Source organism: Liolophura sinensis, chromosome 8, assembly GCF_032854445.1.
Source record: "Liolophura sinensis isolate JHLJ2023 chromosome 8, CUHK_Ljap_v2, whole genome shotgun sequence".
NCBI lineage: Eukaryota > Metazoa > Mollusca > Polyplacophora > Chitonida > Chitonidae > Liolophura > Liolophura sinensis.
The window spans coordinates 428,229-443,641 of record NC_088302.1 but is presented as its reverse complement, the minus strand read 5'-3'; the positions used below and the strand labels follow the sequence as shown (position 1 = coordinate 443,641).

Below are 15,413 nucleotides of genomic sequence, written 5' to 3'. Positions count from 1 at the left end.
TTCAGGACTCATGCCAGCTGTCCAGCAGAGAAGTCACAGATGATATTAGCAGTGACTGGGACATTGTCCTCTTCAGGACTCATGCCAGATATCCAGTAGAGAAGTTATGGGTGGTGTCAGTAATGTCTGGGACATGATCCTGTTGAGAAATGATGTCAGGTGTTCAGCAGAGAAGTCACAGGTGGTATCAGTAATGGCTGGGACCGGGTCATATTCACAACTGATGTTCATGATTCTGCTCTTTGGACACCGTTCAGAAAATATGTGTAAGGATTATCAACAAATTAATAATAAATAAATAAAACTTGATTTCAGTTTGAGCAAAGTAGTTTAATAAATATTGCTATTTACATGTAGCTGCTAACAAATAGAGAAGTCACAGGTGATATCAGTAGGATCTGGGACAGGGTCCTGTTGAGAACTGATGTCAGTGTTCAGCAGAGAAGTCACAGGTGATACCAGTAGGTTCTGGGACATGCTCCTGTTCACAACTGATGTCAGGTGATCAGCAGAGAAGTCACAGGTGATATCAGTAGTGTCTGGGACAGGGTCCTGTTCAGCACTGATGTTCATGATTCTGCTCTTTAGACACCGTTCAGAAAATATGTGTAAGGATTATCAACAAATTAATTATAAATAAATAAAACTTGATTTCAGTTTGAGCAAAGTAGTTTAATAAATATTGCTATTTACATGTAGCTGCTAACAAATACATGAGCCTGAAAACATATCATAATCTGAGCAAAAAACATAAAAATGAATAAAACACTTAATTTCATGTTATAATAAAACATAAAGTATAGCTAGCTGTAAATAAATAATTCAGAACTCAGCATCATAAAAAATATTACATGGATGTATCTGTTTCCCAGTTAGAGGGCACAGACAGAGGGCACGGATAGAGGACACGGACAGAGGGCACAGACAGAGGGTATGGACAGAGGGCACAGACACAGGGTATGGGTAGAGGGCATAGACAGAGGGCACGGATAGAGGGCATAGACAGAGGGCACAGACAGAGGGTACGGATAGAGGGCAGAGGCAGAGGGTACAGATAGAGGGCATAGACAGAGGGCATGGATAGAGGGCACAGACAGAGGGCATGGATAGAGGGCACAGACAGAGGGTACGGATAGAGGGCGCAGAAAGGGACAGATTATCTGGTGATGTACTGAGCAGTAAGCAGAACACAAATGAGTAGATACGACTTAAACATATAAACAGATATAAATACACACACATATATATGTGCAGATCTTAATACACAAAATTGATGCATTTATAGACAACTTATGTATTTGCTTCACTCTCAAGTAAATTAATACTAAATACTTTTACACAATGACTCAGTGTCTCAACAATGTGCCTGTTGTGAGTTCACCTCATACTGGATCCTTTCCTGTTGTAAGCATAACATATAAACATGGAATACCAGCTTGTGACAAGACCCAAGTCATTTCTCAAACACAGGTAGCAACATAAGCTTCCCTGTGGACTGGACAGGAGTCATTCCATGTTGCGACTGGACAGGAGTCATTCCATGTTGCGACTGGACAGGAGTCATTCCATGTTGTGACTGGACAGGAGTCATTCCATGTTGCGACCGTACCGAGGTTGATAATGCATCCATGTACATGCACATATGTATATACATGTACCATTAAAGATACAACAGAACATGCTTGAGTCACAATGCAGATTACACTGGACATGTTGAAAATACCTTAAAGGACAGGACAGCAACTGGCAAATACATATTTCTCTTGAAAGCAGGCCACTCAGTCTTCCTAAAAAGTACTATTCTTCATTACTGGGTCATTACACTGTGCTAGCATGTTAACCAACTGAGCCACAGAGGCCACTGCCAATAGAATCTATAGGCCTACTCAGTCACTCTGTTCAAATACATTTTTTGTCCTTCATTTTTGTGTTTAGTCAGCAGTTTCTGGATAACAAATATCAGAGCCACTGCTAAACTCATCAGGGATGCCAAAGGTTTGTGGAATAGAAAACGGCATCTCGCTGAACAACGCTTACAATTTATTAACTCTTATGATATAATTTGTTTTCTCTGAATTTATTAAAACTGAAAAACTTAAATTTTACTTCTTGCATACAAGGGATGTTTTTTCTGTTTTCTTTTATAAAATACAGTAAATTATTGAAACACCCTGTTCAAGCTGAGGTGCCTTCTCTGACATCCGCGATAGGGTCAGCACTGCTCCCATCTTAAAAGCCACCGTCAGCACTGCTCCCATCTTAAAAGCCACTGCCACAAAACTGAAACATAAAATCCAGTGACAGACGATTGCCTACGTCATGCAGCCCCACTGGTGCTTAGAATTATTTCTATTTGTTTCAGAATTGAGCATGAATGTAGTGGTACAGCAATCTTTTTGTAATTTTGTAACATTTAAATAGGGTTCAAAATGTTAATCACCAGCAAACCTCTCTGCAGGTTACGGCCAGAACCAGGAGTACCCCAGCCATGCATCTGAAGGTTATTACAACAGGGTCCCTGGAATTCCATGTGAATGATATAGTACGCCTACTGCATCAACAGTTCAAGCAGTGGAAGAAATATTCTTATACGTAGTATGTCCAATTTCCGAGAAAGCTATTTATCATTTGGGCCTAAATTGCCGAAGCCAAAGTCCACAAATTTTATCTGCCACAGGCTACTGCTTAAACTATTGTTTGGGAAATACCTTCAATGTTAGACACCTAGAGTAAACATGATGTCACCATGCCCTCGATAATGGAGGCATGCTGAAGTTGTGACAAAGTTTCACTTTACTTTGACTGGGTTGAAAAAATCTAAAAAAAAAAATGTAATGCCTGTTTGATACTTTGAATGTTAATCTTTCAGTGGACATAAACATCAGTCATTTGCTGTCCTTCACTTTAATTTACTTTTTCACATTGCCTGAACCCAAATACTTTATTCTTCTAATACATGGGGCGCCACGATATGGCTCAGATATTGCTGATGTGGCATTAAGCCATAATCATTCATTCAAATAGATGGGGCGCCTCTGTGGCTCAGTTGGTTAGCATGCTAGCCCAGCGTTATGACCCAGGAACCTCTCACCAATGCTTCTACATAGCTTCAATCATATCATGATAGTTTTCCTTTAGCTAGTTGGTTCCAATTGTTACAAGCTGTTGATGCTGCCTCACTGGTATGCCATGTTAATGACACCAGACATGACACCTCTCCCAGTTACAGTGCACTGACACAGGATCAACCAGTATTCGGTATACCACATTATGACTGTCAATTTTACAGTCTTTCTTAAGTACGGAGAAAAGTCTGGGCATCCCACTCAGGTGTTGACGTCCTCATGAGGCAGATACTTTACCCTGTGAGGCACCCAGGTGTTGATGTCCTCATGAGGCAGATATTTTACCCTGTGAGGCACTCAGGTGTTGATGAGGCAAATACTTTACCCTGTGAGGCACTCAGGTGTTGATGAGGCAGATACTTTACCCTGTGAGGCACTCAGGTGTTGATGTCCTCATTGCAGTACATAGACTGGGGTAAACATTTCCTTTGAAATTCCAATTGATTAAATATCACAGAAGTCAATATCATACTATCAAGAATAATCCAATGGCTGCTGTATCCTCCTTCCACACATCTTCATTGATGATGACAGCACCACGCCCTCAGTTACCTCCCCTGGATGATTGTCAGGAAGTAGCATGTTGTATAGACAGAGCTGCCTGCTCACTTAGGTGTTTACATGACTTGAGCAGAACTACAACAGGACAAAACAGCATAAATTTAAGTACATGTAGGATGTTCAATATGGGGAAAGAAAAGCTTCTATTTCACAAATGATGACTGCTTTAAAAACAAGTTGATGTATTCCGCAACAAATTGTACTGGAAATTGTTAATGTTCTACTCTTGGATGCCCCATTATAAGTCTCAAGCCCCGATGTAAATCTCAAGCTCTGCTATAAAATCTCAAAGATCAAATTAGCTCAAGACTGTCCACTGTCTGCAGTGTCATTATACAATAATGTAAGAAGACACTAATATGTCGATAGTTTGAGTGAGTGAGTGAGTCCTGAGGGTTTAATGTCCTACTTAACAATTTTTCAGCTATGTGACGACAAAGGAGTCCTTAGAGTGCATGTAATGTGCCTCCTTGTTGCAGATTGCATTTCCATCGCTCTTTTATCTAGTGCTGCTTCACTGAGACAAATTATCGAGGGCAAGTAAGCCGCCCCGCCTGAGCAATTATACTGATACAGGTCAACCAATAGTTACATTATCCCCTTCATGCTAAATGCCAGGCGAGGAAGCTGCGACTTCCTCTTTTATGGTGTTAGGTGTGACTCGACCCAGGATTGACCCTGTATCTACCGCCTCCCAAAGCAGATGCTCTACCTATCATTTCTGTGATGTTGTGCAACTCAGATATCGCATCCATGCAAGCACATCACGACAATTGAATGTGCACTCATGTTATCAGTTTTAACCAATCAGGCAGGAATTATTTCTACATCCTGAGGATACATCTGTTTCTCTTTATGTCATCCAAGTTTTTTGTGGTATTATGTATTACATGCGTGGTGTACGAGAAACGTGGTGTATGGTGGGTGGAAACCGGGCAGAGCCCGGGGGAAACCCATGACCATCCACAAGCTGCTGACGGACCTTCCCACGTACAGCCAGAGAGGAAGCCAGCATGAGCTGGACTTGAACTCACAGAGACCGCATTGGTGAGAGACTCCTGGGTCATTACGCTGCGCTAGTGCGCTAACCAACTGAGACACGGAGGCCCCCACTCCTAATACAGCGCATGCATCATCCTCTACCTTTTGCTTTACATCACAGAAACCAATAGACTAGCTTGACCTCTGGAGCCTGTGAGATGCACGTAGGCTTGAATAGGCTTAGCCTCATTACCTGTGTCCTCTTGCGCAACTATTTCATCAGCATTCATCAATAAAATTGTTTACATTTTGGTTAGAATCATATTGTACGTACTCTAGATAAACAGATTGCATGGGTATAAAGTATTATAGACACAAAGGTTGGAACGGATTGTTTTTGCTTTCTGACATCACTTCCTGTCTCATCACCGTGACCACAGTGACCTTGGCGTTGTTCAAATTTTCTGTACAAAATTTGCTATTGGTGGCAGTGATGTAAAGTGAAAGGTAGAGAGCTACGCATGCGCTGTGAGGAGTGTGATATAACCATCTTACTCTCTAACTGTTGTTCCGCATCATGAAGACTGGACTGGTCAAACTGTGTGGATCTGGGCTCCCAGAAGCCTTCAGGTGTCCAGTCTGTGGCTACTGGCACTGCACCACTGTCTTTACTCTGAGCATTTGCTGAAAACAATGTCAGATCATACATACAATAACAATCTAGTTTATAATCAGCTAATATATATGTGCGTTATAACATTAGTCTAAATGTAACAGTTTAACAACAAAAATGTCCGGAATAGATAAATGAACACTGGGTACCTTTCAGCCTAGGAAATAATCTAACTTGAGTAGGTCTACTTGTGTATTCCTTGTTTTAAATACTTTGAAAGCTGACAATTACACCCTCTTCAATCAAATAATCACATAACATGTGAATTTAATATAAATTAAACCAAAATCACTTCATGATAGACCAATCCAGTGGTAGTATCCAATACCAAAACTGAAACAAATTGCAAACATAATGAAAATCTTCCAGAGAACTGAGTCTGAGGTTAGAACTGAGTCAGAGTTAGAACTGAGTCTGAGGCTAGAACTGAGTCCGAGGCTAGAACTGAGCCTGAGGCTAGAACTGAGTCTGAGATTAGAACTGAGTCAGAGGTTAGAACTAAGTCTGAGGTTAAATAATTACCTTTAATAGCCTGATCAATTTCATCACACATCTGGAACAGTTCACTCCCTTTCCCATGTAATCTCTCTCCTACAATGTAAACAAAGGTCACTCCAAGGTCAAGACAGTAAATGAGAAACACCTGCAGTTTGAAGTGCTCTTTATAAGAACTATTTATGCTAAAAGATTTCCTTTCATATTAACACAATCTGAAAGTAAAGTTTATAATCTACACGTATCAGATATGCATCTTACAGTAATTACATGAACAGCTATTTTTTATATTAACTGCACTTATATACTTCTGATTTTTAAGCAAATTTATGTTGGTATTAAGGCCATACAAACCAGAAATCAAGCTCCAACAACATGTCAAACAATGCTAAATTGCCAAATATACATGTATACATAACACAAAACCTCATGGATGATGTGATATCACATAAATGTATGTACATAACACACAACCTCATATATGATGTGATACCATATAAATGTATGTACACAACACACAACCTCATAGATGATGTGATACCATATAAATGTATGTACACAACACACAACCTCATAGATGATGTGATACCATATAAATGTATGTACATAACACAAAACCTCATTGACGACGTGATTTCACATAAATGTATGTACATAACACACAACCTCATAGATGATGTGATACCATATAAATGTATGTACACAACACACAACCTCATAGATGATGTGATATCATATACATAATACAAAACCTCATGGATGATGTGATATCATATAAATGTATGTACATAACACACAACCTCATAGATGATGTGATATCATATACATGTACATAATACAAAACCTCATGGATGATGTGATACCATATAAATGTATGTACACAACACACAACCTCATAGATGATGTGATATCATATACATAATACAAAACCTCATGGATGATGTGATATCATATAAATGTATGTACACAACACACAACCTCATAGATGATGTGATATCATATACATGTACATAATACAAAACCTCATGGATGATGTGATATCACATAAATGTATGTACATAACACACAACCTCATAGATGATGTGATACCATATAAATGTATGTACACAACACACAACCTCATAGATGATGTGATACCATATAAATGTATGTACATAACACAAAACCTCATAGACGATGTGATATCACATAAATGTATGTACATAACACACAACCTCATAGATGATGTGATATATAAATGTATGTACATAACACAAAACCTCATAGACGATGTGATATCACATAATGTATGTACACAACACACAACCTCATATATGATGTGATACCATATAAATGTATGTACACAACACGCAACCTCATAGATGATGTGATACCATATAAATGTATGTACACAACACACAACCTCATAGATGATGTGATACAATATAAATGTATGTACATAACACAAAACCTCATGGACGATGTGATATCGCATAAATGTACGTACACAACACACAACCTCATAGATGATGTGATACCATATAAATGTATGTACACAACACGCAACCTCATAGATGATGTGATACCATATAAATGTATGTACACAACACACAACCTCATAGATGATGTGATACAATATAAATGTATGTACATAACACAAAACCTCATGGACGATGTGATATCGCATAAATGTACGTACACAACACACAACCTCATAGATGATGTGATACCATATAAATGTATGTACACAACACACAACCTCATAGATGATGTGATACCATATAAATGTATGTACATAACACAAAACCTCATAGACGATGTGATATCACATAAATGTATGTACATAACACACAACCTCATAGATGATGTGATATATAAATGTATGTACATAACACAAAACCTCATAGACGATGTGATATCACATAAATGTATGTACATAACACACAACCTCATATATGATGTGATGCCATATAAATGTATGTACACAACACACAACCTCATATATGATGTGATACCATATAAATGTATGTACACAACACACAACATCATAGATGATGTGATATCATATACATAATACAAAACCTCATGGATGATGTGATATCATATAAATGTATGTACATAACACAAAACCTCATTGACGACGTGATTTCACATAAATGTATGTACATAACACACAACCTCATAGATGATGTGATACCATATAAATGTATGTACACAACACACAACCTCATAGATGATGTGATATCATATACATAATACAAAACCTCATGGATGATGTGATATCATATAAATGTATGTACATAACACACAACCTCATAGATGATGTGATATCATATACATGTACATAATACAAAACCTCATGGATGATGTGATACCATATAAATGTATGTACACAACACACAACCTCATAGATGATGTGATATCATATACATAATACAAAACCTCATGGATGATGTGATATCATATAAATGTATGTACACAACACACAACCTCATAGATGATGTGATATCATATACATGTACATAATACAAAACCTCATGGATGATGTGATATCACATAAATGTATGTACATAACACACAACCTCATAGATGATGTGATACCATATAAATGTATGTACATAACACAAAACCTCATAGACGATGTGATATCACATAAATGTATGTACATAACACACAACCTCATAGATGATGTGATATATAAATGTATGTACATAACACAAAACCTCATAGACGATGTGATATCACATAAATGTATGTACATAACACACAACCTCATATATGATGTGATGCCATATAAATGTATGTACACAACACACAACCTCATATATGATGTGATACCATATAAATGTATGTACACAACACACAACATCATAGATGATGTGATATCATATACATAATACAAAACCTCATGGATGATGTGATATCATATAAATGTATGTACATAACACACAACCTCATAGATGATGTGATACCACATAAATGTATGTACACAACACACAACCTCATAGATGATGTGATATCATATACATGTACATAATACAAAACCTCATGGATGATGTGATATCACATAAATGTATGTACCTAACACACAACCTCATAGATGATGTGATACCATATAAATGTATGTACACAACACACAACCTCATAGATGATGTGATATCATATACATAATACAAAACCTCATGGATGATGTGATATCATATAAACGTATGTACATAACATACAACCTCATGGATGATGTGATATCATATACATGTATGTACACAATACAAAACCTCATGGATGATGTGATATCACATAAATGTATGTACATAACACACAACCTCATAGATGATGTGATACCATATAAATGTATGTACACAACACACAACCTCATAGATGATGTGATATCATATACATGTACATAATACAAAACCTCATGGATGATGTGATATCACATAAATGTATGTACATAACACACAACCTCATAGATGATGTGATACCATATAAATGTATGTACACAACACACAACCTCATAGATGATGTGATATCATATACATAATACAAAACCTCATGGATGATGTGACATCATATAAATGTATGTACATAACACACAACCTCATGGCTGACGTGTTATCATATACATGCATGTACATAACACAAAACCTCATGGATGATGTGATACCATATAAATGTATGTACACAACACACAACCTCATAGATGATGTGATATCATATACATAATACAAAACCTCATGGATGATGTGATATCATATACATGTATGTACATAACACAAAACCTCATGGATGATGTGATATCATATACATGTATGTACATAACACAAATCCTCATGGATGATGGAATATTATATATGTACCACACGTACCATCAAGTGAGAGTAGATCTGGGAACATGGCCTTGACCTCTGACTTGTACAAAGGTTGTGAGCAGATCGGGTTAGTAAGGCCTTTGAGACTGTCTTTTAGCCGTAGCTCCCTTAGCTTCTCCAGACCACTCACATATCGTAAACCATCCACACTAAACAACAGCAATCACATACAGAGGTGTATACATCATTATACATCATCAAGTACATCCTCAACAACTCAAATGAAAAAAAAAATTACATTATAAACCTTTCTCCTGTTAAAACTTTTAACAAACAGTAACTCACCAGAAAATTCCCTGGAATTTTTCACTGCCTGTAACTCACCATGGAGTACATAGTCGACAAATCATGTGAGACTTTATCTGAGATTAACGGTAAACCACTTACAGCTTTAGGTTTGTTATATCCACTAATCTCTCTGCTGTACTCATATTATTCAGCAGGGAGATGTACATAGTTACATGGGAAAAGTTTTACGGGCATTTTTAACATTTACTTTAGTGTTGATAATCCCCTATCTGATGTAGTATCATGTGAATGTGACAGACTGAGTCACTGACCTTCTGATGTTATTACCAGACACATTCAGAATCTGCAAACTGTCCAGGGCCTGTAAACCTTCTGAAACATGACACAGTAGAAATACACACTCCAGTTATGACAAATAATCATATTTAACAGGGTCTACTCAACCCAAACACTACACTTCATCTCTTAATAAACATTCCTTCTTTTTTTGGTTTGCTAACATTTACAGGAACTGGTAGTAAGCTTTTGAAAAGCTGATTGCGCAACAAAATAAAACTAATATTATGCCACTGCGTTTTCAAACCAACTCTGATTCATATGGAGCTAAACTTTATAAACTTGTACAATTTACACATAACAATGAAAAACAAGTTACATGATTAAAAGATGCAATAACTACAGGTACACTGCCCACAAGCCCACAAAACTTATTTCTTGTGTGTCAACGATATTGTTTATGGAGAAATGGTACAAGTTCATTAATCCTCCACATTTTTCTGAAGAATATCTGACTTATTCTACAATGTGTGCTTCACATTTGCAGGATGCCTGAGTGCACACAACAAACCAGCAGCCAGTGATCACATGTACCTGATGAACTTTTCCACAATGTGTGCTTCACAGGTGGAGGAAGCCTGAGTGCACACAATAAACCAGCAGCCAGCGATCACGTGTAACTGATGAACTTTGCCACAATGTGTGCTTCACAGGTGGAGGAAGCCTGAGTGCACACATCAAACCAGCAGCCAGTGATCACATGTACCTGATGAACTTCCCTTCAATGTGTGCTTTACAGGTGGAGGAAGTATGAGTGCACACACAAACCAGCAGCCAGTGATCACATGTAACTGATGAACTTTTCCACAATGTGTGCTTCACAGGTGGAGAAAGTTTGAGTGCACACACAAACCAGCAGCCAGTGATCACATGTAACTGATGAACTTTGCCACAATGTGTGCTTCACAGGTGGAGGAAGTATGAGTGCACACACAAACCAGCAGCCAGTGATCACATGTAACTTATGAACTTTTCCACAATGTGTGCTTCACAGGTGGAGAAAGTTTGAGTGCACACACAAACCAGCAGCCAGCGATCACGTGTAACTGATGAACTTTGCCACAATGTGTGCTTCACAGGCGGAGGAAGCCTGAGTGCACACAATAAACCAGCAGCCAGCGATCACGTGTAACTGATGAACTTCCCCACAATGTGTGCTTCACAGGCGGAGGAAGCCTGAGTGCACACACAAACCAGCAGCCAGCAATTACATGTAATTGATGAACTTCCCCACAATGTGCACTTCACATCTGCAGGAAGCCTGAGTGCACACACAAACCAGCAGCCAGCAATTACATTTAACTGATAAACTTCCCCACATGTGAAACACACATTTTCATCTGCAACCTGAGCTAAATGCCTCAGCTATTTGGATGAAAAGCCAGTGATATTGAATCAATCATTTAAAAACCCAGCAAATGTTGTTGTAATGCTTTAATACTGTCACAATGGTTTACATTGTGTTCAATCCATGACATAAATTAAGCCGAACTTTTGTTTTAATTTTCTGTCTCTAGTTAACAGGTAACTTTTACAGCAGTACATATAGTAATATATGTATATAGTAAAAAGAGGACTTTACCCAGACTAGAGATTCTGTTGGATGTGAGGTTGAGTGAAGACAAGTTGACCAGGCTGGCCAGAGCATAGAGCTGACATAGCTCATTCCCTGACAGATCCAGTCTCTCCAGGCTAGAGCACTCCCCAATACAGCCCAACTCAGACAAACCTGTAAACAACAAGCTAATATACCACATGTTCCTGGCCAGAGCATACAGCTGACATAGCTCATTCCCTGACAGATCCAGTCTCTCCAGGCTAGAGCACTCCCCAATACAGCCCAACTCAGACAAACCTGTAAACAACAAGCTAGTATACCACATGTTCCTGGCCAGAGCATAGAGCTGACATAGCTCATTCCCTGACAGATCCAGTCTCTCAAGGCTAGAGCACTCCCCAATACAGCCCAACTCAGACAAACCTGTAAACAACAAGCTAATATACCACATGTTCCTGGCCAGAGCATACAGCTGACATAGCTCATTCCCTGACAGATCCAGTCTCTCCAGGCTAGAGCACTCCCCAATACAGCCCAACTCAGACAAACCTGTAAACAACAAGCTAATATACCACATGTTCCTGGCCAGAGCATACAGCTGACATAGCTCATTCCCTGACAGATCCAGTCTCTCCAGGCTAGAGCACTCCCCAATACAGCCCAACTCAGACAAACCTGTAAACAACAAGCTAATATACCACATGTTCCTGGCCAGAGCATAGAGCTGACATAGCTCATTCCCTGACAGATCCAGTCTCTCCAGGCTAGAGCACTCCCAACTCAGACAAACCTGTAAACAACAAGCTAATATATCATATGTTTCTGGGAACATCATGTACTTTAATAAAGCTATACTACACACACACTGCACACTGCATTGAATGTGGCTGATACCGCCTGTTGTATATTTGTATGCTTATGTTTAAACCGTGGCTCAGTCGGTTAGCGTGCTAGCGCAGCATAATGACCCAGGAGCCTCTCACAAATGCGGTCGCTATGAGTTCAAGTCCAGCTCATGCTGGCTTTCTCTCCGGCCGTAAGTGGGAAGGTCTGCCAGCAACCTGCGGATGGTCGTGGGTTTCCTCTGGGCTATGCCCGGTTTCCACCCACCATAATGCTGGCCGCCGTCGTATAAGTTAAATATTCCTCAGTACGGCGTAAAACACCAATCAAATAAATAAATAAATAAATAAATAAACAGTATCAGTTTGTTTGTAATTTAAATGAAAGTTTCAAAACTTCACATTTGCATCATGATGCAGTCACTTTTCAACATGGAACTTGTACCTAAGACTACAGGGGGTTTTTAAGTTAGTTAAATTAAAGCCACCTTTTGTGGATAATTTTCAACATTGTATAAATGTACATGTATATACCTGACCCCCCCCCACCCCCCCGGTCATTATCATGATGTAATGTCAAATACCCAACCCTGTTACTTGGCCTCATGTGCCATGGCACAGAGCCACGTCATTATCATGATGTAATGTCAAATACCTGACGCTGTTTTTTCCCCTCACATGCCATGGCACAGAGCCACGTCATTATCATGATGTAATGTCAAATACCTGACCCTCTTATTTCCCTTCATGTGCTATGGCACAGAGCCATGTCATTATCATGATGTAATGTCAAATACCTGATCCTCTTATTTCCCTTCATGTGCTATGGCACAGAGCCATGTCATTATCATGATGTAATGTCAAATACCTGACCCTCTTATTTCCCTTCATGTGCCATGGCACAGAGCCACGTCATTATCATGATGTAATGTCAAATACCTGATCCTGTTATTTGGTCTAACGTGTCATGGCACAGAGCCACGTCATTATCATGATGTAATGTCAAATATCTGATCCTGTTATTTGGTCTAACGTGTCATGGCACAGAGCCACGTCATTATCATGATGTAATGTCAAATATCTGATCCTGTTATTTGGTCTAACGTGTCATGGCACAGAGCCACGTCATTATCATGATGTAATGTCAGATACCTGACCCTTTCATTTGGCCTCACATGCCATGGCACAGAGCCACGTCATTATCATGATGTAATGACAAAACGCTAAATTCATTTGTTCATGGCTACAGGGAAATAGCAGTCTAACAGATGTAACTTAGTTTGTACCACTACGATTTTACTCTAAAAAAAGTAACATTATATCAAGCCGTTCATGATTTTAAAAAAACATCTCAACAGTTCGAGTCAATGCAATGTATGCCTGAAAACAGTTTACTATGAAAATCTTTCTGAAAGTAAATTCAGAATGCAAGTATCTAATGAGTGATGATCAAAAATATAATTACGAATTCAAACCATAATTTCTGCTTTATTTATCCTGGACAGACTGTGTATGTACAGGTAACAATTACAAATCTTACTGAGTTATACACTTCATAAGGGAACGACTGGTCAGCAGGAGAGAGGGATGGACTAACTGGCCATCACACAATAGACCACTCAGTTCCCCTAACAATGGGCAGGAAGGTGAATTTGTTAAGAAGAGGCTGTTCCAGAAGAATGGTTCACTCACCCATGTCTCTGAGGCTCAAGGAATGTATACTCTCTACATCAAATTCTCCACTCCTTGCTTTCAACATCATTCGGGTCACCCTCCTATCTAAAACACAATATTGTAGATCATATCTTATCAGACTTTGACAGCGCTTTATATAAATCAATCATTTTTGGTCCTGTATCACATATTTCATAAGAGTAATCGGGAAATGTTATTTTCATCGCAACATATAGTGTAACTGAGATTTAAAATTCTTGAAGAAACTTGTTAATAACTGTTGGCCTACCTGTGTTCTAACTGTAAAACAAAACAACTGTATTATATAGACCCTAGCTGTTAGATAAGACATTATATAATTATGTCATAATGGGCCGACCAGCATTGGGATTACATGGCATATTAATACTTATCTAGGGATAGTAAAACTCAAGGTATACTGTTGCTATGTGTAGTCTAAGTTTGTTTTGACTTCAGGTTTGGCAAATAAATTTTTAGGCTCCATTTAAAAACCTGATGCAAAGGAATTTGTAACTGTTAAATGAGATCTTTGGTTTATGTCTTAAGACAAAACTAATCTGTTTTGCTGATGCATGCTGAACAGCATGTAAAAACAGCACTGACACACTTAATCACGTTTAAGCAAATACTTCATTTTTGAAAAAAAAAAGTAAATATAGTTTGTTTAGCAATGTCCACTATAGCTTAAGATCTCTAGGCTCTGTAGAGTGCAGACTTTGTGCAGTGCATGAATGCTGAAAGTCAGAAAATCACCAGTGCACGTATGTATCAGCATCAAGAAGCCAACATGTACCGGCTCCCTACAGTGAACCAGTCTAGACTATATCACTAAATAGAGGTCAAGCCAGTTCATCCGACGTGCAGAAGATTCCGCTACATTTCACGTCACATTTGTGAGAAGTTACGGCGTCTATCAACTTTTTACCTGAACTTAAAGACATTTTTCTTTCAGTCGTTCTGAAAGATCTGTAAAGTGCAGAAATTGTTTACAGATTCCGCGTCGCTATCAACGTGAGCCGTAAATTGGTTCGCCACAAAGTGTCGTGAATT

The 15,413-nt window shown here is 38.6% G+C and overlaps 1 protein-coding gene across 1 annotated transcript; it reads right to left on the bottom strand.

The window, feature by feature from the left end:
- Positions 1–1,885: 1,885 nt before the first annotated feature.
- LOC135472717 (leucine-rich repeat-containing protein 61-like) lies at positions 1,886–15,408 on the bottom strand. Its single transcript, XM_064752359.1, has 8 exons — positions 15,289–15,408; positions 14,361–14,447; positions 11,851–11,997; positions 10,244–10,304; positions 9,681–9,832; positions 5,863–5,931; positions 5,223–5,351; positions 1,886–3,761 (listed from the first exon to the last, which is right to left on the bottom strand). Exons 1-8 carry the CDS (start codon positions 15,302–15,304, stop codon positions 3,694–3,696), a joined length of 729 nt encoding a protein of 242 aa, XP_064608429.1. The 5' UTR covers positions 15,305–15,408; the 3' UTR covers positions 1,886–3,693.
- Between the last annotated feature and the right edge of the window lie 5 nt (positions 15,409–15,413).